The sequence below is a fragment of the Lonchura striata genome, chromosome 9 (assembly GCF_046129695.1).
Source record: "Lonchura striata isolate bLonStr1 chromosome 9, bLonStr1.mat, whole genome shotgun sequence".
NCBI classification, from domain to species: Eukaryota; Metazoa; Chordata; class Aves; order Passeriformes; family Estrildidae; genus Lonchura; species Lonchura striata.
The window spans coordinates 25,311,774-25,337,102 of NC_134611.1; the positions used below are offsets into that span (position 1 = coordinate 25,311,774).

Here is a 25,329-nt window from a genome sequence, read left to right on the forward strand (position 1 = left end):
TGTTTTTTCCTTTGAAGCATTAACATTTGGCACCTGAGAGAACAGCCCCGTTTCAACTCTCAGATAGTTCAGGGGAAGCACTGAACTCGGTCTCAAAACTGTAGGGTACAGCTGACAAGCTCTCTTGCACCACTTCACCTCCTGCTCTCAGAACAGCAATCAAGTGAGCCAGAGGGCAACTTTAGGAAAATATTTTCCTCTAGTAGCAGTAACATCTGTCTCCTTGGCAGCCTGCACTGGCAGTTGTGTTGGAAGCTGTGGGTTTGCCCCTGGCCCTGCCATGTATTTACATTGCTGAGAGGTTATCCTGAGCTCTGCTGGATCCTGTTACCTGATTTTCTTTTGTTCTGTCATTTTCCCTCCCTGATGCTTTGGCTGCTTAACTCTTTGTGGGTACATGTAAAGTGAAAATTACGTGTGCAATATGAGATCAAAGGTATTAATTAGGAAGTATTAAGCAGTACATTTCTCTTTGATTAGAGATTCAGCTTTTCTAAACTGTTTTAGCTGTATTTACTTGGCTTCAGCCTAGGAAATGTCACCATTGCTGTCTGAGCTTTTCAAGATCTTCTCTATCTACACTTGTGTCTTCCACATGTATCAAATCCTCTTTAGTGCTCATATTTCTCCTGCATTTTACTCTCCTCTTCTGAATAACTGATTTTTGACTGATACTTCATTTCAGTGAAATGATGGTATTATAAAGAAAATTATAAAGTAATCAGCACGGGCATATCAATATTTATTGAAATACTGAAAAAAATAATCCCATTGGTGATGAGAAACTCTTGGCAAGAACTGACATGACAATATGTATTTCACTGATACAGTAAGAGAACTTCAACTTCAACAAGTAACTCACTGCACATTCTAAGAGTTGCATGGATTTAAATCCAAGGCAGCTGCAGAACATCTGTAATACAAATAATCATACTTTACAGATTGTCTGTTTACAAACACAGAACAACTATAATAAACCAGCCAAAGCTAAACCTTTTGAATTTTAGTCTGCTTTTACTAATATATCCTGTAATCAATAAGGCAGTCAGAAGAAAATGCTTGGTTACAAAGTAGTTAACAATTAACGTGAGTGGGTTCTTTTTGTGGTTTGTTTTGGTTTGTTCGTGTACTTCGGGCAATACGATGGGATTCTTGGAACCCCAGATGTGGGCAAATATATGTTCGATTATCTGAAACCATTTTCATGAACCTAAATTGTTCCTTTCTTCTACATTCTTATTTTAATTCTTCTGTCATGTATATGGATAATGGTGCTATGAATAGTTAGCAGTATTTTTTTAGCTTTTTCCTTAATATTCAGTGAAGTTCACTGTAGCATTTCAATAGGAAAAAAAAAGAAAATACAGAATGCGAACACTTGAAATAATGCTTCACTTTTCTTTCTGAAAGGAAAGAGTGACCACACTTATCTTGTTCATGTATTTCACAGCCACCATCAATGGCACCTGCACTTTACTGTTAATTTTGTTTGTTTGAGGGAGGGCATTGGTATTTAAATAATGCTTCTGTCTGCCCTGGGGGATGCTGAGGGGCTGTGCGCGGTTTGCTCGCTGTCTGTAGGGCAGTACATGTGTGCTGTGGTACACGACAGGCATGTAGGAGTTGCAGACACTTGGCTTTGCTGTGTTGGTACCCTATGCATGGACAGAATATTAGAGCTGATTAATACAGGCAATTGAAATAGTGTGCTTCGTACTAATGCAGATGCAATAACTGATGTCTTTGGTATACAATATATGAATGGTTGGACAAAAGTGAGAGAAATGCACCTTTTCAAGTTCACATGAAACAGAAAAAGTTACAACTCACATAATTTACAATAGATTTAAATAAACTACATTTAGGATTATGAAGATTTACAGACATTTAATCAAGTGAATGATTTTAATTTGTAAAGACCCTTCTGTGTCCCTGAACTATGTTCCACTAACTTGAAGACATGCTACAGTAAACACATATATTTGGCTTCTTCATTCTGGCTATATCTTATATAAAGATGAAACCAAAGAACAATAAATTAGCATTATAATTGTCTACAGTGAAAACTATCATATACAATATAAATAAACTATTCAAAAGCCAGCAATCTTCATGAAAAAAATTAAAGTATTAGGATTTTATACAGTTTCTACAAGTGATTGTGCAGCCGATAATCTCAAAAATTAAAGTAAAAATGAAATACCCCTATTGATTTTAGTGTCTCACGACATACAGTAATTAAGTACTGGTAAAATAATTACCAATTTAAAAGAAATAATAAGGAAATCACTGCTCTGCAATTTTATCACAGTTTTTTCCCCACAGGACCTAAAGAATGTAAACACTATGTTTTTGTTAATGCTAGAGATTAATACTTTATTTTGAAATGTATCTTGATCTACACCTGCGCAGTTACCTTTAAGGGTAATGAAATAAGGCAAGACTTATAAATGTGGCACTACATGTTAATACTGATATCTTAATTTGGACAGAGAGAGAAGTGTTTGTTCTTTTCTAATATTTGTTCTGCAGCAGACTTTGGCCTACACAGACACAGCAGTATCACTCTTCTTTCTTTGTGTAAAATAGGTATATTACCTAACTTTGAAAACAGGAAGTTTCATTAGATATTGGATGTTTGAGTTGAAATTTAGTTTCCAAATTACTGGCAATTTTAAAGATTATTTCTTAATAAGCTCCATAGCGTCATCCAGTTGTACAGTTCACTTGTCACTTCTTTTATCACAAAATTATTATTATTTTGTTTTTTAGTTTTTTAACACCAGTATTTGGTGTTCTAATTTCTATTTTCTTGTCAAAGAAAGTATTGTTTGGGATGGCTGAAATATCTCTATTTTCTTAATTTGTAAACAGCCATGAATAAATAGTGGAGTCATCTTTTAGCAGCTGGTTGGTAAGCAGTTGAATTAGCTAATTTATTTTGGAGTATTTCCTTAGCTGCTTAACAGCTATCTGATAGGAGCAGTAGAAGAGGGATACTGCCTGGTAGAACAACATGAACACGTGACAAAACAAACTTCAGAACACAGTTAAGAATGCCAAGCTAACTGGATAAAGATTTCCTAGGAGCCTCGGAGGGTTTGGTGGCCACAGCACACAGCAGTGCCTAGGCCAGCTCTCTCTTACAGCTTGTTCAATGGATGCCACATCATTTAGCACAAAGTAAGTGTTGGGTCCCTGCAAGGATGACAGAAGATGCTGTAGATGCAGGTTTGCATCTGTTGTAACTGTTTTACGAGTCCTATGCAGTGAAGGAATTTAGTGCACTCAAATTCCCCACCATCTTAGCTCAATAATACAGATCAGGTTTTTTTTTTCACCTAGGTTTCTTCATGTTGGCAATCAGCAGAGTTAAATATACAACGATCATTCTGTCCTTTTTCTTGTTGACATTGGTGATGGTATCCACTTGGTAAGTTCACTCCAGTATAAAGTCCTATATAGATTCCTCTGGGGATGTGGAGCATATGATTCACAGTTTGCAATACAAATACCCTGATACATCACTTATTTACTATTAGTATTTGATTATTATACCATTTTGCAAAGTCTTAAAACCACGTTTTAATTAGTGTTGCTTGGAGCAGTTCAGAATAATTTCTTTTCCTTGAAAGCAGAAGCTCTAATGGGTATAATTTATGCTCTCTTTGCATGCAGCATCTCAATGAGAAGGTTATTACAGGGCACATCCCCGTTCAGGTGTTTGTAATAGAGGTATTCTTCGGCCTGCATACTGATGGCCCGGATTTCTGGCAGTCGCAGGAGAAGCTGCCCAAATTTGTCTGTTTGCTGTGGGTAATTACACATGGTGTAGTCCAGCAGAGCAGCATTCACTTGTTCCTGAACACCTTCCACAAGCTGGAAGTTCTCGAGATTTTTGACATCTGAATGATAATAATAAAAAAAAAACAGGTAACAATTCAGTTGCATTTTAATTCCTATTTATGAAGTCAGTGTTTCACTAAATGGATGGAGCTTTTTTTGCCTCCTGACAAAAGCATACTTTACAAGCTGCTGAATATTCAGTGAACCCTTTTGCCAACTTTCCTGGGAAAATGATCACAAAAGAGCTTTAGTGGAGTGTCTTGTTGAAATTCTGCATATACCTCAAATCAATTAGACACCAATGGAGTCTGAGCAAGGTCAGCTCTTTTCATAGCTAACAAAAAGAAAGGTTGAGGATTCCTAAAGTAGAAGACCATAATATATTGCTAGCAAATGAGTCCCAAGAGGAAGCCCTATCTTTAACCTACTATGTTACACAATTCATATAATTCTGTATTAATTTTTCTGACCCAAGGTGAAATCTGTGTCCAGGGTATGATGTAGTTAATTCTAATAAAAAGTGACAGTGCTCTTGTTTCTGTTTGACATTTTCAAAATGATTCTGAAAGCCTTTGACTTGTCTAGCCTATGTTAATGAACCATCTGGTACACTCCAGTGACTGCCAAAATAATATTCCCTACTAGAAACTCTCTAAAATATATATTTCACTGACTAATGATCTTTATAAAATGAAATCATTGTCCTTTGGGTGGAATACTAGATAAGAATGGTGCCCTTTAACCTGCATATGGTTTCTGAAATCCAACACTGATTTTTTTTTTCTGGTATTGGACAACGGGGCATTTACATCAGCACCCCAGGTACAGTTTGTTCACTCTGCCTCTATTTGATTATCTTCTGTTCCTATACAGCAAGTTCAAGCTCAGAAATGCTGGTCAGAGATAAATGCCAGTATATTATCTCCTCATTGTTTGCTCCCCTGTATAAAAAACACTCAGATGAAATTGTCTTTTAACATGTCTGGTGAATGCAGAAGTTATTCTAAAGCTTGTAAATTAGAGTGCTGCTCTAATGCAGGAAGAGGGAGCTGATTAGAGAGCACTTGCTGGGAGAGCTTGTTTTGGTTGTGTTTGATCATTTTTACCATTAGTAGAGTACTGTAGCACTTTCTTGTAAGGCTGAAGCGTGGTGCTACTGGGCACAACTATGCTGCTTATTGACTTTGTATAAAGACAAATCTGTTCATCTGTGGATATTCTTGGAGCCCAAGAGATGGAGAATTTTGCGGAATTTGGTTCATTGTAAATGCCAGCCTTTGATTGTGGGGAAATGAGTGTTTTCCTTTGCAAAACAGGAACACACGTTGGTCACCCGATCAGGAGCCTGGGAGGCTGTGTCAATTGAGTCTCACTGCAGCTTTTCCTACAAATGCTCTAAACAGAGCAAATACTGGCTTCTGCAATAACTTTGTGCTGGAACATGAGGGAAACGGTTGGAGGAGGACAACATTGTCTTTAGAGCAAGAGGGTAGGAAAAATGCCTAGATCCTGGTGGCAGCTGTGGCAGTGCGCACGGCCTCCAGAGCCTGAGTTCCAGGCTTTGAGCAGGAGCCCCTCTGGAATGTGCTGGCTGCCAGCTGCTCGTTGGATTCCCTCTTGCATGAACCGGGGCCAGTGTTTCCTGCTGGGGTTGTTATTGCCTGCCTCTTTCCTGTCCCAGTTTCACTGTGGAAATGAAGTGAGTGACTCCTGGATTTGTGCTGCTTGTTTGGGAACGGGGGATGTAACATCCACCAGAATTTTGCTAGTTGACTTAAGGAGCTTGCCAGTAATACAGAAATTGTGATGGCTGCCCAACAAGAATCATCTGAACTTTACATTATCCCAAGTGAAGAGGAAACTTCAAAGCTGCTACGCTTGGTCCCTTAGTTATTCAAACTCATTTATCCAAAGTCTTTTTGCCAGTGTCTCTGGAGATCTTTGGATAATCATGTTTTCCTGTATTACACTGGACATTTTCTTATACAAAATATAGCTGTTGATAATTTTATGTACCTACAGAAAACTCCCAAGATATTTTGTATCTAGTGTAACCTGGTTTAAAAATTGGGCATTCTAAGCATATTTTTATAGTTAAAAAAGAAACGGTATCACCTATCACAATTAGCTTAAATAGGTTGTTTCAGATGCAAAATATAAGCATGAATGAATTGCTAGAATACAAAAACTCCCACAGAAAACAGGGACTGTGCTGGAGATTAAACTGTTAAACAGCAAGGTAAAATGTATGATGATTTCAGAATCAGTATTTGGAACTTCTTCCCTCTGTAAAAATAACTTTAAAAGTCAGGAAGTTTTACAAACTGTTAGCTGATTCAACCCCTTTCAAATTCAAAGGGCATCTTTCTGTTGCTCTTGTCTATTTTGAGCCACAGTGTGTATGAGATTGTGCTGGCTTCTTGGAAAACCAGGTTCATTATTATTTTTACCCCCTGTTTAAATGTTATTGTATGGGTTATACATTTATTGAAAAATCACAAGATAAATTTTTACAGAGATAAAAAAGAAACAAAATCTGATAATTGCAAAATTTAAATATATTTCTACAAAAGTGGCAAATTTAATATGTGTTTTAGAGTCACATATTCTTCTGTTTTAGCTGTATTGATGCCATACTTCAAGTCAAGAGGAGGCATAATATTTTATGTATTATGTGTTAGCCCCAAACAGATGATCAGTGGATTCTGGTAGTGGGTTCACCAGTGCAGTGTGAGCATTGCAGAACTGCAGGGGAAGGTCTGCACTCTTTTCTTTCCTCATCTCAAGAGACAGTGATTTCAATACTCACATGTGGCAACATAAGCACTGCAGCCAGGATGTAAAAACAAGTCCAGTTGATACTAACAGTAAACAAAAAGTAGTTCTGGGCTCCTATGCCACATTCAGCCTGGGGAAATACTTTTAATGTCTTTCCTCTAAACAAATTCTTGCTATTTGGGGTGAAGCTCAGTGCTTGTAAACAAGATGTTATTAGTTAACCAGTGACAATATGTAGCTTTTCCTTACTTTCTATACTGAATCAGAGACAGTCCAAGTAATCACAGTTTAGGTCATCACTACACAATTTGTTTGTGTGTAGATCTCTTCAGGACTGCAATTACAATAGTAGGGATGTAGAGGCAACCTGATTTGGGATGAATCTCTGTGAAGTGATCAAGATCTCTGCATATGACTTTTGATATGTGTTCTTATCTCATATACATTAACAGTGAATGTTGCAGTGAAGCAAATGAGACAATCTGAACAGAGAGAAGTCAAAGGATATCTGCTGAGAGCACTGTGTAAAACTCCACTGTCACTCCACTGTCATGTCTAAGCTTTCCTGAGATACTTATATATAATCAAAAATAGGTTTGCTGAACACATAATTGCAATTAAAAAATACATGGGTTTTTTTGAGAGAGAATCATAAACTGTAGCTCTGGTTGCGATGAGTAATAACAAAGGAAACCTTGTGACTATTAAGTTATTTCCAGTAACTTCAAGTTATGTATGTAGAACAACATGGTACAGCTTTCACTGGTGGTACTTAGTGTTGGTTGGTAGTGAAAAAAATGAGATTAAATAATAACTTTGGGGTTTAAGTAGATGGTTTTCCTGTGGTTTGAGTTTGGTTTTGTGTTTGGTATTTATTATGTAACTCTGGCTAAACAGATTTAGTTTTACAAGTATTTCCTTTGACTGCTAAGGAGTTAACTTGGTGAGACACCAAGCAATGCTGGTGTAACTGCTGAAGGCAGTCGTGTACAATGAGCGTGAAATCTGCTACTGATGTGTACAGCACAACATCCCTTATGCTTTCACATAATTCCTCATTCCTGTTATTTTTTTTTTTAAACTGGAATGTCTCCTATCGATCTTTACATCGGTTAGTAACAATTTGAAGTACACATGTTTAAGCTTAATGCAAGAAATCATTTTCTGAAGTTTAGATGCTTGTAAATTAAATGAGTAGGAGTAGGTCCCCCCCTCCCACCCACACACCCTTTAAATCCTTAGCAGCTAGAAAATGTGTTTTGTGTTGCTACAGTAAGTATCAGTCTCTTAGCTCTTCTACTTTATTCACTCAGGGACTAATTACCAACTTTTTACATGAAACAGCCTTACTGTGAGCTCACAGTGGGGCGCGCATCTTTTTCTGTCCTTATTGAAAAGTAAACCCTTAGGTCTTCTGGAATATATTATATGTTTTACAAGAAATAGCAATTGCTTTTCTGTCAAACAAAGAATTTTTGTTCTCTATAGCTTACTTTTGACGATTAAGACAAAAACAGTATTATAGTGTGTCAGGATCTGCTCTGCAGTCACAGTAAAGATCTGCCAGTATTCCCAGATATCCCCCCATTTTGATTATTTTCCACAGCTGCCATAAAACCGTGCATTAAGCTGAAACTGCATACCACATTCAGCCCAAGGAAAACACTTTTGCATATTTTCCCCCAAAATGGGTCTGGTCTTTAGAGGGGAAAAATATTTAGGTTTCAGAGAGATTTTTCTCCCTCTCATATTCCAAACATGAAATACTGAAAATTTGGGGGTGTATTAATCTATAGAGAGTTCCCTTTGGTCTGGGAATTTTAAAAAGAAAAATGAAACAGAATGAGAGATTTAACTTTGAAAAACAGTAACTCCTTGGGAGCACTAAGTATTTCCCAGAGAAAGCTGGTTAAATTTTACTGCTCATATCTTTTATTTGATGCTATTTCTACATGAAGCAATGAAGAGGTGTGAACACAGCTCAGTTGCCTCTTTGCATTTTGCACCATTGCAAGGACAAAATAAGATTTCGGGCCTCTCCATGGGAAAGAGGATTTCTCCCTTTCACAAGGCTGCTTCCAGTCTCATGGATACTCTAGGCACCAGGGCTTGTTCCAGCCCTGGCCTGAGCTTCCTCACCCGAGGGGGCTGATGAGCCCCATCATTTAAGGCCTTTATTGAAACCCAATGTCTCTAACATTTAGCAGCTCTTTGGAAAGATTGATTAGCTCATTGATAAACTGTTCAACCTTCCAAACTCTGCTGAGGCTGGTTTGGCCAGGATGGCCTTCAGGCTTGCCCTCTGAGAGGTTTGCCTGGTTCTTTGCAGCCATGCTGCATGGCTTGAGAAGCAGCACTGCCTCTGCCTAGAAACATTCTGTTTTATCAGGGAAAGCAGCAACCTCACATGGCTGGGGTTCTCATCAGGGGCTTTAGTATGAAGGCAATTCCCATTTGAGCTTGAAGATAGAATATGTTAGATGAAGTTTTTTACCCCAAAATAGTTCAGAGAAGGGAAATTAAGCAGGACTGAGGTGATGTTACCGAACCTTCCTCTACTTGAACAGTTTTGTGCTATTTCCTACTTTCTGCTAGCACTACAAATTCTGTACATTACAGGACTTAAAACATGGGTAGATTTTTGACATGGGGCAAAAATTTTTTTGAAGGCAAGTATACTAATGGTTGATAAAGTGCCAGTCTCTGAAAATTACCCACAATTCTCCTTCATTGAAACTAAGGGCAACAGCAGCAGTTCCATATAGCACATCTGTCATGAAGGCAGATGCATGCCATTCTATAGCTAAGCCTTCTTGACAGACAAAATGCTATAATGAAGGAAGATTTATGGTAAAGATAAGCTCCTTACTGCAAAATTCCCCTCAATTTTATTACAGTAGGACTGTGCTGAATATTATTCACTTAGAAGTCATGGGAAACAATTCTTGATAGATGTTTTTCCAAACCTTGAAAAACCTCTACACTGTAAGAACAAAAAAAGCACTTTTAATTCTTAAGGCTCCCAAGTCCAAACTGAATGTGTAGAAAACATTTCCTGTCTTTGGGATTCTTTTTTGTCAGTGGTTAAGCTGTCTGTAACAGTGCAACAGTCGATCTCTGACTATTTATTAGGGTCATAATGTAATTTTCATTTTCAGTTGAACGTAACATCTGATAAAGGGCACATTGTTTTGAAAATATTAATTAAATTTTTTTATAGCAGATTGTTTTATTCATGCCCAAGTATTGGGCAAGACTATATATTTTTAAAGTGAGAAAAAGGTACTTAGGAGAACAAGTTGTAATTTCTAGTCTTGATCCTATTTCACTCCCTCAGTTTGCAATCTTGGTGGACTTCTGGTTTATTTCAGAAGAAGTATGGCTCAACTAAAACTTTTTTATATTGCTTTATAGTGGTAGGCTTCTTTCTAATGCTATTTAAAATATCGAAGCCTATTTTTCTGTTGTAAAAAAATTGTGAAATGATGGATTCTTACTGAGAAGCTCCTGATGTCTATTAAAAACCATGCTTATTGATTTTGTGAGTAATTTTAGAATTGCTTTTGCCACTGTTAGCTCTGCAATGGGAAGAGAGACATGGGGAAAAAAGGTGACTCCTCTCTGTGTGCAACTGTGGAAGTAGGTTACTACATTTCAGTTGTTTCTTTTCTTACAGTCCCAGTAAAGAGAAAGGGCAAAGCTTAATTCGATTTCTTGAATCTTTATGACTGGTGTAATTACTGAGTCATCACTCAGGAAAATAAAACAGCTTGACTTTCAGCAGCTCAGGCTACATTTACTCTCTTGGAAGTTAAGCAAACAAAATCTCCACTCACTTCTTGTCCTGACACCCCAGGAGCCAACATCCTTATTACTTGCACATGAGGCATACGTGATACGGTGGTCATTGAAACTCAATAAAACAAGATCTTGCTAGGCATCTGATGGAAGAGTTGCTCACAGATCCTGTCCCAAATTCCACAGCCAGTTACACCCTTAAATACAAAGTCCAGCATTTCTCAGTGCAGCTTGGGAGGGAAAAATACGTCCAGGTACAGCCACAAAGCCAGGGGTGGTAGATCCACACAGCCAGGGGTCTGGGGAGCCAGTGGGGATAAAACTATGCCCCAGCCCAGAAGATGTGGGGACAGACCACAGCCCCAAGCAGTGGTTTCACTGCTGGCATTTCAGCTTTGCTGTGATTAAACTCTACTACCACCTCACTTTCTTTCAGTTAGTGAAGCTCCCTCCCTGCCTGCAGTTCTTGCCCAGTTGAAGCCCCAGCCTGGCTCCTGCCCTGTGGGTCAGCAGTGAGACATGTTTGGTGTCTCTTGCTCATCTGGGACTGAGGGCAGCCCATCCATGGCCCAAAGGTTTAATCTGTAGGTATTTTAGTCCGTGCTTAAGCATTCACTGATAGGATTATGTTCCATATAAAAGAGTAGCTGCTGCTTTCTTTGAAGATGTGACAGAGGAACAAGAATTTAGAGAGCAGTTGCTGTGTTGAGTCTTCAAGGAAATTCCCCAAACAACTGGAGTCTCTCACCCTTCTAATGGGTGGTCTCTATAGCTATTGCTTGCTACAGGCTGTTCTCAGTGAAAATGTGCTTCAGGCTTCAGGCTGAAGCTCTGCTGGTGCATTGGAAAAATAAACCCAATGTGATTAAGCCCAAATTTACTGCCTGCCTTTGCAGGCTGGTAGAAAGGGAACCTGCCTGGGCTGATGTGGCTTTCTGGTTCCTGCTTCTAGGCTTGTTTGTGTGTTTGATCCAGTGACCGACCGCTTAAGGTAAGCAACAGATGAATTCTAGAAAAAAAGTCTCAATCTAAGTCTCTCTTTTCTAGGAAGAAAATCTGTAACCACTGTCTTCTGGAGGTGTGGTCATAGTTGTATGTGAGCACATGTTAGTAAACTAGGGCAGAAATGATTTAGGGAAGGTCTCACAGATAAACCATGAAAGAAAGAGTGTCAAAACTAATTTTTTTTTTCTGAACTCCTCAGCTCATCCCAGGGCCATAATATATGTTTTGGCAATATGTTTGTCTTTGAATATTCAGTTAGAATGAGCATTGGTAACAAAACTATTGTGCTAATTATCATACTATCACCAAGCTTTTATATATATATATATATATATATTCTTATATGTAGGCAAATCTGCCAGAGCAGTAGGATCACAGTATCAAATTTCATAAAGGCAGAAATTAGGCTTCTGATAAGTTAAAAATGAGTCTAAATAGGAAATTTATTGGACCAAAGAGTTTCCTCAGTTATTTTCTGCAACATCATTTTAATCGTCAATAGCACACAGAGTTGTTTGTGTTTTAAGGGAATTATCTGTCAATGCCTGCAATTTGTAGGGTGTGAATAGTTTAAGATGTTATAAATATTTATGAAGTTCCTGGGAATGGTGATAGGACATCATACAAAGTCCTTGAAGTTACGAACTGAGGCAGAAAAGGTGTCATATGCAAATTACAATAATAGTGTGGTATAGTTTTAAGAGGAGCAAAAACCAATGTATTATTTAGGTGGGAAGAAGCTGAATATTTAAAAAATAAGGAATAAATTTTTTTGAGAGATTTGCTTTTACCTAGAAAAATTTTGCTCTGCTTTTACCTAGACATTTGTAACTTTTTTGAATGTTTGCCTTTACTGGTCTCATGAGAAGCTGCATGTTATCTACTCTTTCCCTTTCTCTCCCTCTCTTGCTATTCAAGTACCATTTAAAGTAGGAATAATGGAACAGATTAATTTTGGGGGTATTTCTAGTGCTGCCACTAGAAGTTGACTGAGGGGTGATATAGTCCAAAAAGAAGAAATATAAATATTTTCTGGAAAAATATAGGCTATAAATTTCTACTGAGGTTAAAACACAGAAATGCAGCTGCCACTAAAACCCTTTTGAGTATCAGGCTCTATCCTTTTATAAAGCCCATCTGTCTCTGCAGATTATAAAAAATGCATGATCATAAAAAGCAGTACTCCTTAGGGGAAAAATCTCTCTGTACTAATCTTGTAGTCACTTCACAAAACAGTTTTTAATCCCAAATTTGCATTTGATTTTCAGTCAGGAACTTTTGTGGTTTTTGCAAAGTTTTCTTATTCCATTAGAATAAGATATTAGGTACAGTTTGTTCAGGTGGCAAGTCCAGACTATGAATAAACCAACGTTATCATATGAAAGAGAATTAAACAGGCAGATCCAAGTGGGGATATATTAGGCCAAATTTAAGCTCCAGTAGTTGAATTTAGCCTGTACTAGATGTCTGGTTTGCCTCAGGATATATTCAGCTTTCCAGCTAATCGACTGAGGAAAACTGCCTCAGGTATGATAAAATTTACAAGAGAGCTCAGTCGAATAGCTCTTGTTATAAATACTAGCTTAAAGGCATTCTTCTGGTCTTTGGGATCAGAACTGTATTTGCATTTAATTATTATATTTCAAACTTTTTCAACTTGGTTAAAAATATTAGACCAGCCAGTTTGGATTGTATCATTAAAGTGCTTTCCAGATAATGGTTGAACTTCATACCAGATTTTTATTACTGGAAGAATATTGTTTGGCTTTATTCTTTTGTTAAATCCAAATTCCCACAGGAGCAAAAATTATTATAATATATTCTCATTGAGAGAAGGAGAATTAAGCAAAGGTGTTTTAGTGATGTGCCAATCTAAGAGGTACAGCTCTCCACTATGATTTTCTGTCAACATAATTGACAAATAATTCAGAGTTTTAAGCCTCTTGCACTATTTTCAGACAAGGCTTAGTGTGAGAACTAATTGTCTTTTAGTAATTGATTTCAAACCCCTTTTTTTACCCTTTTCTGAGGCTTTTCAAGACATGGTTTTACTAGTTCTATGTGCCAATATTTGCACTAACAGTTTGAGGTTTTTTTTTCACTGAACCAAGCTGCATCAGTGGAAGCTGATTTTAGTTTAGAAAGAACATGAGAAAGACAATCACCTCTGCCTGTGTAACATATGAGAAGTGGAAATCAGTAACAGAACTATTTTCTTTTATAATTGGGCTGAAATAACATACAATTAAATGCTTTCATTTATTTGCTCAGTACTTAAAGCACTACAGTAGAAACAAATACATTATGCCTGTTTTCCAAACACTTGAATTCTACTATTTATTAAGAGGTTGACTCTACTTTAGGCAGTTACATTTATTTTCTGTGTAAATGTAGCTGCAGATGGCTCACAAGACGTTGATGGTACACTAAAGCTGGTGCTGTTTCAATCCCCTATCAAATAAGAACTGACAAAAAACCACACTGGCTTAGATGAAAGGAGCCAACAAGTTTGGTAATGTCATATACAGGAGTCACCAGATCACTGCCACACTTGACTGCAGCAGCCCATGAATTTGCTTAAATGTGCAAAGGAGTACTGCCAGTATTGCCTTCGTGGACAATGAACACAACTAAGGGAGATCATTTTCTGCTGCAGTATTTCAGAACATATTGTTTCTGACATTTGATCTGAGTGGGAGTTGCAAATTTCACTTTTTGCTGTCCCAGGTGTTTGAGCTTAGTTGTGGAAATGGTTTGGCAAATGGGATGACAGAAGCCCAAACAGGGACACCTACAACTACATTGCAAGTGTCAGTGCTGCCTGTAGGAAACACTGGAGAGGCACCCAGTGTGTGTCAAAGCAGCCTTTGGACTATTTTTCCAAAGACTTGGCTGTGTTCTTCATCCTTATTCCTTAAACTTTTAAGCATACAGATATGAAAGCTTAAGAAAAGCCCATTTTAAAGTCCCTCTGGCAGCATGGTTACTCGTCAATCAAACAGGGTAGGGAAGTGAGGAATAGAGCAAATATTCTTACACCTGCATTTCAGACATGCAGCTCTTAGGAGAGAGTTTTATTTTTCAGCTGCCTCTGATTTTGTGACAGGAAGTCCTGGTCAGAAGAGACTGGACACTCTCAGTAAGGTACTGCCTCAGCACATTTTTAACATTTCAATTGCTCAGTCAGGAACAGCAGCAGGAAAACTCCAGATTTGTGCTCACTGCTCAGCTCAGACTGCAATATTTTGTTCAGATATGGATGAGATGTTTCCATAGACAACACAGTCACAGGCTTAACAGAGGAGCATGAATTATGGGGCTCCAGATCCCCACTAGCCAAGAAATTGTGCTTTCCTGTAGCCTTGGAGCCACAGCAGACAGTGGGATAAGCATTTGGCAGGATACAATTAATGTGCATACACATGTGCATCCTCATGCTTTAGTTTCATGGAAATCCACAGGCTTTCATTTTAATTTTTCATCATAAAAATGAAAATTTTATATAATTTTTTTATAATATAAGGCTTTCAAATCTAAGATACTGAGCATCAACCACTGCATTTACAGCTGTAAATCACCAGTCTCAAAATGCCAAAGTTACCACTAATTCTGGCAGCAGAGTTGCCCACCTGCCCTGCAGGGACTCCTGCCCAGTTGCTGGGGAAATGACCTGAAACGCTGAATGGCCTGGGCTCCTTCAAGGCAATGCACTCACATGCTTACTCTTCTTGCCTTTCTTCATTTACATTCACTAATTGGAAGTTAATTTGTTCCCAGAGGCAGGCAAATATTTTTAAACCAAAAACTACACTGTTTTTTTCCAAAACTTGTGTTGAAAAGCAACTCAGTGCTTTTCCTAGTGCACAGTCCTAGGAGCACCTGTGAGTGTGTGGTAACACTGTACTGCCTCTTTCAGCTCTATCCTATTTGTGTTTAACACAGAGATTATTGGTCTCTTCACTAATCATCTTGCTTTGACTAATAAGATAGACTAGTTCAACAAAGATTAACACAATTCTTACTGTTCCTGTCCAATCAAGCACAGGCCAGAAATTTATTTTGGTATTAATTTCCTCTGTCAGCCTTATATTAAAAAAATGCACAGGTAAGAGTACAGAAAGTACAAATCAAGCCTGACACTTTAGGGAAAAAAATCTTATACTGGAAAACTTGATGTAGAATCCAGTGGTGTCAAAAATCTTAGATATTTGTTGTTTTCAATTCAGACAGTCTTCATTTAGACCAAAATAACAGATATCTGTAGTGTACCTTACTGCTGGTGACTATTTAAGAAGTAGGTGCTCTCACAGCATGGTACTCTTTATGTGCACAGTAATGAAAGTTCACTATTGATTTTTCTGTAGCTGCTTGTAACTATTATAGTTGATACATCAATAGAAAAGGAAAGCACAATGTTTCACAGGAGGCAGAAAATCAGAGAATACATGATGCTGTAACAGTAAATCATGGCATAATCTCAAGAATTGATAGATGGTTACTGCTAACTTGAAACCCATGGCTTTCTCTGAAAAGACTAACCTATAATCGTCCAATATGTTCTAACAGACTGACTGCCCATAATAGTGGTAAAGGACACAACACAATGTTTCATTTCCAGAAAAATGGTTTCCCAAACCAGGTTGTTGTGGTGGAATTAGTTTTGTGTGTTACCACAAAGGAGGGAGAAAGAGTGGTGGGAATGCCATTTAGACTAATAGTTACAGGTTGTAGGAAAAAGACATTTTTTTTCAGAAAACAGCACAGAAGGGTTTTGTTTAAAAAAATAAAAGAGGAAGAGAAGTTGTCATTAATTTTTAACTTGCAAAAGTCTGCAGTTAGTTGAAAAGGAAATGCAAAAAAGCTGATTATTCTTGGGATCAAAATATTGGAGGTGTTTTGTCAAGAAAGGCAAATGCAGAGAAAATACATTTACTGTAGCTGTTTCCAGTTCCACAGTATCCTGAAAGGGAGCCAAAGGCACGTAAGTAATGAAAGCTCTTTTAAGTGTCTGCTTCTCTCTGCTGTATTTTTGAGGGGAATAACAATCTCTGAATTTTACAGTATGCCTAGTGAATTTTTAACAGGAAAGTTCTTAATTGCTTTGTTCCCTCTTTACTCCCTGGTTCATCTCTGGTAGCTTCATCTATGGTTTTAATTAATTGTGAGGGTCTTTTTTCCTGTCTCAAAACAGAAAGCGGGGAAGTGCTGCCGGTAAGAGGCGGCCAGCTGGAGCACAGTGTGCAGTCTGGATGACACTGCTCCCACAGTCACCTCTCACAATGTTCCTCTCTGGAAGAGATTTTCATTGTGCAGCATTGTTTTCCAGCACCTGTTTAGGGCATGTAAGTTTGATACCTGCCTTTTTCATCTTTGCTGGTGACTCCATTCTCTAAAGACAAATGTGTCCCAAATAGGATGGTCCTGGACAAGAGGAGAGGACTTTCTCAGGCTACCACCCATCCAACCTGCCTCAACCAGGCCTGAAGGACACTTGTCCTACTTAGGCTGTAGGTTTTCCCCTGGTGAAGGACTGGATAATGTCGTCTGTCTTAACCTGAGCAGTTTGCTGATCTCTGTTTCCATTTTTGGCCTTGGGGAGGAAAGATGTTGTTTAGTCTCCTTCCCCATTCCGTTGTTGAAATCTTTCTCTTTCCTGAGAAGAGACTTTCCTTTACCTGGCAAGCAGAGTTGTTATATGTTTATATAGGTGTTATATGTAATATAATACTCATCAAATCCTCCCTGTACTGAAGATTATATTAAATACAGGATTTTCCTTAATAATCTTTGAATAACCTTATAAAGAAGACTCTTAAACTACCCTTAGGATGATGTGTAAATTAAAATTTTGCAAGCCACATGGACTGTTTTGGGGTTTACTCTTTCAGTTTGTTCCATGATAAATGGCTCTGAACAGGACCAGGCAATACTAGGAACTCCTGCTCTGAAAGGTTCATCCAATCTTGGTAGCAGCATTGCCAGAACCTAAGGAATTGCAATTTTCCACCCCTTTCCTGCCAGCAGAAATAATGTGGGACATGCTCCAAGCCACAAGCTTGGGAAAGAGTGTTTCTGCACAGTCCCCTTCTGTCACCCAGTTCAAGATTCCAGCTGTGTTCAAGGCTGGGCCATAAAGTTTGTTTCTGAATGTTCCTTCATTGTTTCATTCCTGTTTGGTTCTGTTTCCTCCCTTTCCACCTCTGGCTTGGCTTTGATCGCACTCCCATGGTTTCTCTTTCCTTCCTGGCCTTTTCCCCCTATTTTCATGACTCCTATCTCAAGCCCTCCAGTCTCTCTCTGTTCCTCTGATCTACACCATTGCTGTCCCTTGTTTTCATCAATCACTCCTGGTTCTTGATCTGCCCAGATATCCTCTTCTCTGCCACTCTTCTCCCATCTTTCTTGCAGAACCTTTTTTTCACCTGTGATTTCTTTTCATTGTTCCTTTGCAGCATTTCCCCTCTCTATTTTAATTCCCTTGTTCCTTTAGAGATTTCACCTCTCTATTTTAATTCCCTCAGAGGCAGACTTTGCTTTTGTTTCTCATTCAATGCTCAATCTTGCACAAGCAGCAAAGGGGTAGGAGAAAGAGGGAAATTTGCCATAGTCTACAGTGCATCTCCAATAAATGGCCAACACTACCCATGTATAAACTTTCAGGTAAGAGCCTCTGCAATGTGTTTTTTTAACCAGAAATACATGAGGCAGTTTTCAGGCTATGTATTTGAGTTTTAAAAGTATTTAATAAGTTGTCTGTTACTACTGCAAAGTTAATCTCATTCAGTGAAACATTTAAGATTATATTCAAATTAAGACTATATGGTAGTATACTGGCTCCAAGATTTAGGATATTCATTCATTATCTTTATTTTAATAGATAACTATTTTTTCCCATGTTATGCTAAGTACTTGATTAACAAAAGGAGTCACTGATGTTAAAGATTTCTGCCAACAGCAGCTGAAAAGATTCTGTGTAATACTGTATTTCCTTTGTTAACTATATAATACATTTAAACTTGCAGCTTAAGCATCTAAAATGGTAAGGAATTGTAGAAGGATTCCAAAAGTAGAGACACCTATAAATGTGGGTTACGTGCAGGTAATTTTTCCCTCTTACAGGAGATGTTTAAAAGCCATCCTTACTAGTATTCGATAAACATAATGGGAAAAAGTGCAGAGCATACTGATTGGGTTATTCTGAAATCCCCACTGTCTCCACACAAAGGCAACAGTACAGAATACAAATGTTGCCTGATACCCATGTTTCTAATTACTTGCAAGATTTGTATCTAACAAATATATGACCTAATTTTCTCTCAAGCATGTAATCCTATTGTTATTTCAAAACCTTGTTAAATATGCATTTTAGAAAAAAAAGGACATGAAAAGGAAAAGTACTTGCAGAAGACGGTTAATCTTTTTTCCATGGCTTGCAGCTGTCAGACAAGCAGACAACATAACCAAGTAATGAACAGATTGAATCAAATTCATGCCTCAAATAATGCCATTGTACTCAACAGTTACATGAGGTATGAATTTGCAGCATTCGTTGCATTTAATGAAATAAAATCAGGAACAAATCAACAGGAATTATTAACTTTCCTCTATAATTATGTGTAGTTTATTCAAAAAACTCAATCAGCCATGAAACAGAAGGCTTTCTCTGGATTCCTGGAAGAATTTTATCATTCACTACTCCTACGTACATGACTGAGATGAATGATTAAAATTTTATTTATTAAAAAACATTGGTTTAATTTTGAATTGTTCCTCATAACCCCATAATTTGTATTTCATTCCTTTTATATTACATGCTTTTTTTCACAAAAATATTAATTGTAGATTTCATTCAGACAGATACCTGGAAGATAGACACTGTCCTACTTTCTTTCGTGCTGCCTGCACTTGTGTGCAACCTGCAGAGGAGGATGGACTAAAACCTGTCAGCATACTGAAATAATGTTCTTAGGAGTGAAATATTGTCAAAGTCATGACTCTACATATCATTTAATGTCTTAAAGAAATGTAAGGATCGATTTTTAATTGTTTGGCTTTTCTATGGATTTTGACAGGTAAGAGAAATTAATATGTTTTTGTTTTTGTTTTTCCATAATGAAATAAAAACCAGGGCAAAAAAAGTCCAATTTTTCCTGCATGTGCTAAATACACTTCTAAAATAGTCCCTCAAAAGATGAATTGTCAAAGTTTTAGACCCTGAAAATGCATCAAGGAACTACTAAGTGATTTATAAAGGTAAGGATCAAATTTTCTCAAAATTTAATCAAGATATTGTAAATCAGATTAATTTAAAAATGTTGTTTGTTATAGAATCTGTTGAGATTTCAATCTGTGTTGTATCTTCACAACACAGTATCTTTACAAAGTATCTTTAATACTCTGGATTTCACCACTGTTTACAAAGATAGAAAACTATTCCTTTTGTTTACCAGATTGCATATAGTTGAGATATTATTTTAGGGACTTCAAAGTAATGAAGTGAGAAGCAGAATTAGAGACAAAAGGGTTGATTTCTCTGTTGAGCAATGCTGTATCCATGAAAGGAGAACATCCCTCATGAGATTATTCTGAAATGAGGTTTTGTCCATATTCATTTGCTTTACTTTCCCAGAGGGTTAAAGTAGAAAAGTGGAATAGCTCTTCTAGTAGCAGAGTGGAGTAGCCTGGCTGCTTTGCCTGAGATCCAGAGAAGAGTTAAATGTTCCAGGAGTAGACTGGCTGTTTAACTGTCCTGCTGGCCCTCATAATCTCTGGTAAGAAATGGATCCCTGATTTCCAGGGCAGTGTGGAACACCCAGCAGTGAGGGACTATGTGAGATTGCTGATAACTCTTCGCATGAAAAGCTACCAAATTTGAATTTTTCAAATGCAGAGATATTAGTAAAACTGAAATTAGAAGGCATGATAAATTTCAACTGATTGACTATTTTGGGACAAGAAAGGACCCCTATAATCATAATTGTTACCTCTTTCAGTCTTCTGCACACTGCAAGCCATAAGTTTCCATCCAATGGTTGGGCATCAAGTCTGTAACTTTGGACTGAGCTTTCTGTCATAATAATTTAGAGAAGCACCATCTTGACTTCATATTTAAAGAAGCAGAGTTTTCATTATATCCAGAGATGATATCTTCCAAAAGACAATGATCCTCACCTTGAAATTTGTGTATTCCGAATGCAGTTTATCCCAAACTGATATTAGAGAGTTAATCCTGCAAATGTATTCTCACTGACTTCCATGGGATGTGCTCAGGGGACATTGTTTAGTTGATTAAATTTTTAACAGACACACGTTGCTTCAGCAGATCACATCTCAGTGCCCCAGCATTTCATCCTTTGGCAGTGGCAAACGGTACTGCTAAGGTACCCTTCCTATTCATTGCTTCCCTGTCTTGGCAACTTTCCTTTCCCTGCCACATTCCTTTCTCTGCCACGTTCACTTTCAAGGCCTTGTGGCTGTTCCTGCCTTACCTGTCATCTGTCATTCAGTGTCACAAGGTCACCTTCTGCCCTGGACTTCCCTGGAATGCCATCTCCATTTCCCACCCACCACATTTCCAGACCAATTTCTTTTCCACTTTCTCCTTTCTGCCTCTCATGCTTAATATGCCAGGTCTATTTATCTACCTTCTTCATTCTCTTTCAAAATTTTTACAGTGACATCTGAAGGAAGCCTGGGCTGGGTGTGCTGGGACTATGCCTGTGATCCCTGCTTTGTCTGCCAGTCAATACCTGTTCATCAGCACATCTGGAAACTGTGTATTTTAAAGGAGCATTTTAAAATGTCACCTTTCATTAAGGATTCTTCATCATAAAATTAGGATATGTTCCTATTGGTAAGTTTGTCACAGTGAAAGGATGATCCTAGCTAGACGTCTCGTTCTCCAATTTTTTGGGTTCACTCCCAGGTACTTTGCATATGAGACAATAATTTCAAAAAGTCTATTTGAAATGATGCAAAAAACCACTCAGAATCCAAGAGAGCAATTTTTGTGTCAGAAATTGGTATGTGAAAGGTACTTAAATCTTGATTTTATTTATTATTAGCTGTCAGCTAATAATAAATTATGTTTAGTTCTTCCCTTGTTATAAATACATATTGATTAGTTTTAAACTCTGAACTTCAGAATGAGTTATAGATGGTCATTGCTAAACTGCTCTCTTCACTAAGAAAAATATCCCCAACACCTATTATACTGCACTTAATTAAGACAAGCATCAGCTTTATGTACCTTTATTTGCTTCTGCCAAGTCTCTCTGGTATAAATATTGAGCAGTTGCAACTCTTGAATACTAATCGGTCCTTCCTGAATTCCAAATTATTACACAAAGTTTAGGAAGTGTTTCTTTGCCAGTATTAGACTCCAGTACATACTTGGGGTGGACGTTAGGGTTGAGACAGCCTGAATCAGACACGTATGCAGTAAGTATTTTTCTAAATTCAGATGTAATGTCCTGAAAGCTGTGCCAGAGTACTTCCAGAACCCCTGGACTGCTGGTTTAGTGGTGTTTACTAGGTGCATTTGTACAGACATCCTTGGGTAACAGAATGGGTAATCTAAGAAAACTGCCAATGGTTAAAATAAAACCACCTCGTTATGACAGCCCAACTAAAACTAAACACGTGTGTTATAAACAACACATAAATAACAAGACCTATTGAGGTCTAACAAGACCTAACTATTTAGCTAAAAATAGCTGTATATTTACAAACTCCCAAAAGTAAAAACAGCGAGAGTGACCACTTTGAAGAAGGCATTAAACCCTAAGTACTGTTTGTCTCCGTGAGTGAGAAGTCATTTGTAATGACAAGTCCATGCCTGGATAAGCTCTCCACTAGTGACTTACACTGGCTTGCCAAGGAAGGCTGTCATGTAATGCTTCTCACTTCAAATTCACAGCAACTACTTCATCTTTATCTGTAATCAAGACTTACATGCAAAATTTGCCAGGTTATATCTTTATATATGTAGCACACTTAGTTAGCTGTAACTCTGCATGAATTGATTCTTGTCTAAGTTTCTGGTCTTCTTTCCTGTTTTTTCCCTTTTGTTTGATAAAACCCCTGCCTCACTAATTCCCTCATTTCATTCTCCTATTATATTTGTTTGTATGCTCTTAACTATCTTAATTAGTACAAAAATTTAGTCAACATTCCCTGTTATATTACCTCCAGCTGATGCTTATACTCTTATTTTCCTGTCTGTATAAGTATGATACTAAACCCTCAGCAAAAGTTACGGAAGTGAAGGTAAGAAAAAAAAAAAAAAATTCTGTGTATTTAGACTGCAAGCTCCCTGAGGCAGAGATTCTGCTGGTCTGTAAATCTAATAGAACAATTACTAGAACAACAGTATTACATAAAGTACATTAAAAAGTGCAATAGCTATTTTTTTCAGTGGTAAATTGTTGTGTAACTGCATTGATGTGAGTTACTGCACCAGGTGGAATGGAGCACAGGCAGGCTTTGTGCTTCTGTTCCCTGAGTGTGCATTTGAAGGGAACACCTTCTAGTCTTGTGAGCGCTGGGGGTAGAGTCTGCCTTGAATATGCTTCATTTCAGCCTTTTTCATCTGCATTAGGATCTTAACAGGCACATTTATTTTCTATATTTGCAGATGGTAGGGGCTAGGACTTCAAATACCTCCTCCCATCTCAGCTCTGAGACTAAAAGCTTTATGGAGGCTAAAAGCAAGCAAAGATTCCTTTTCTAATATTCCTCTTAACCTGCTAATATTCCTCTCATTTTAACAGAAATGAGAATGGAGTGTTGCAGATCTAGATGAACTTCTGCTGAATTTTCTGCTTAAGTAAGACTGTGGTTTGTTTAAAAGCTGAGTTCTTTTTTGCTAGTTTTATTTTTTTTCCCTGTTGCTTAAGCAAGAACCCATTGTTTGATGTCTACCACAATTAAATGTTTATTATTTTTACTGGACCCTCTTGTCTGACGTTAAGTGGGATGTGAGATCAATAGTTGCTCTGCAGTTATTTATCCATTGATAAAGCCCTCATTTCTCAAATGAAGTACATTTGTCTGCATCCTGACAGTGATAAGGGAGCAGTACCAGTCAGCTGCTCCCTAGTCCAGCATTTAGCTCTGCAGCCAACAAGTGCCTGGACATGGGTCAAACCATGTCTAACTTTTTATTGCTGTCATTTCACTTTACAAAGTGCTCTGATGGGAGTTTGAAAAATCATCCTTGCTGAGTTCACATAATAAAAACTAGCAGCACAAATGGGAAGTTTTTGTAAAGAGAAAACAATGACTGATTTCAGGTTAAATGATCAGCCCGTAAAGCTACTGGATGGTAAAATGAAGATGACAGAAAAGATCCCATTTAAGGCACTCACTTGGTTCTTTAAGCATCATTTAAATTTAGTCATTTGTCAAATTTAATTGATGAAAATTTCTTTTGAATTTTGTTTTGTGATAGGGAAACAAATTTTGACTCCAATAAAAAAAGAGTAAAGTTCTCTTGGCTTTAGCGAGGTCAAAATTGCATCTCCCAGTGGAGCATATAAATCTATTTCAGCCCCAGAATTAGACAATTCAACAGCACATGTGGGGCAATTTGTTGGTTTTGTTTATTTGTTTTATTTCTAATTCTGATTTATGACAAGGAAAGAGTTTCCCAGCTAATGTCAAATTGGTAATGAAAATTCAAAGAGCTTTATAAACTGACACATTTGCTTTTTCTATCCGTAATGTTTCTTGATTCAAGCCAGCAGTTATTAAAGACAAATAATTTGTATTTAGTTTCTGGTCTTCTTTTTGATAATGAGTACAGTGGGCTGTATTGGTTATAGGCTATAGAAAAATCCGGTGTATTTTTACTCTGGGATTAGGGCAAAGAATTCATATTATCCTCAATTTAGCCAACTTTGAGAAAGCTAGAAATGTTTATTGTATTTAGGGGTGAATCTGATAAACAGTTGCAGAACTGTGTGATCATCATCTTTCTCAGATGTTCACATTCCATGTGTTGGACATGAGCTCATCAAATACTATTTAAAGTAGGTTTAACACTCAAGTTGGTCAAAGATTGCTTTATTTTTTCCTATTTTTGCCTGGCCACTAACTTCCCATCAATGGTGTGACTACAGTTGCTGCATTATCATATCCATGTTGGTTCTTCTTCATTGGAGGAAACCTGTCAAATGCAACTAAGAAGTTGAGCTTTGTTTTGTTTGTTTGTTTTTTAATCCACCTATCTTTAGATTGCAAAAAAAATTGGCTGACATACCTGAATTAAATTGTGGTTTGACATATTGATTACTTCACTCTCTAAGGTGGAATTAAGGGGAGAAAATCTCCATATGTGAAATCAAAAAAATGATGCCCCAGAAAACAGACTTTCTTTGGGCTTTGCAAATATAATTTAAAAATCAGTCAAAGAAGGGTTGGCAAGGGGAACTGCAATGAAAAAATTTTATGTACAGAGAGGTAAGAACTAGCTACCTGTAAAGATACTTGCTTTTTACAACTGAGAGACGGAATTAAAAAATTATGTCGTTCTACATATTTAACTTTTCTATAGCACTGAACTAAAGAGCTATCACAGCTAAGAGACTATTTACCAAACTATTCTGGCTTATTGAACAATTGCTGAATCAACAGTACTATTATGTGGTTGGCAGTATTGGTCAGAGGGTCCCAGCCAGAGCAGGTGGCCCTGGAGGAAGGACTGGAGCTCCTGTGCCTGGGGTCCCGCTCAGCAGGATGGGGCTGTGCAGTGTGGCTGCAGGAGGAGTTGTGCACTGTCAGCCACAACAGCCCCACTTAATATGCATCTTGCTAAGACTCAGCAGCATCTTCTTTGATGCTGCCAAAAATCAAAAAGATTTTACTGTATAAACCCTTTAGAACTCCTTGCGAGTAGATAAT

General features: G+C 37.6%; 1 protein-coding gene across 2 annotated transcripts in view; it reads right to left on the bottom strand.

The window, feature by feature from the left end:
* Positions 1-723: 723 nt before the first annotated feature.
* The window catches only part of NR5A2 (nuclear receptor subfamily 5 group A member 2), an 88,870-nt gene continuing 64,264 nt past the window's right edge, over positions 724-25,329 (bottom strand). For both annotated transcript variants that reach the window (XM_021547296.2, XM_021547288.2), the window contains one exon: positions 724-3,905. In XM_021547296.2, coding sequence (XP_021402971.1) covers positions 3,658-3,905 — 248 coding nt within the window. In that variant the 3' untranslated portion in view covers positions 724-3,657. The remainder of the gene's footprint in view (positions 3,906-25,329) is intronic.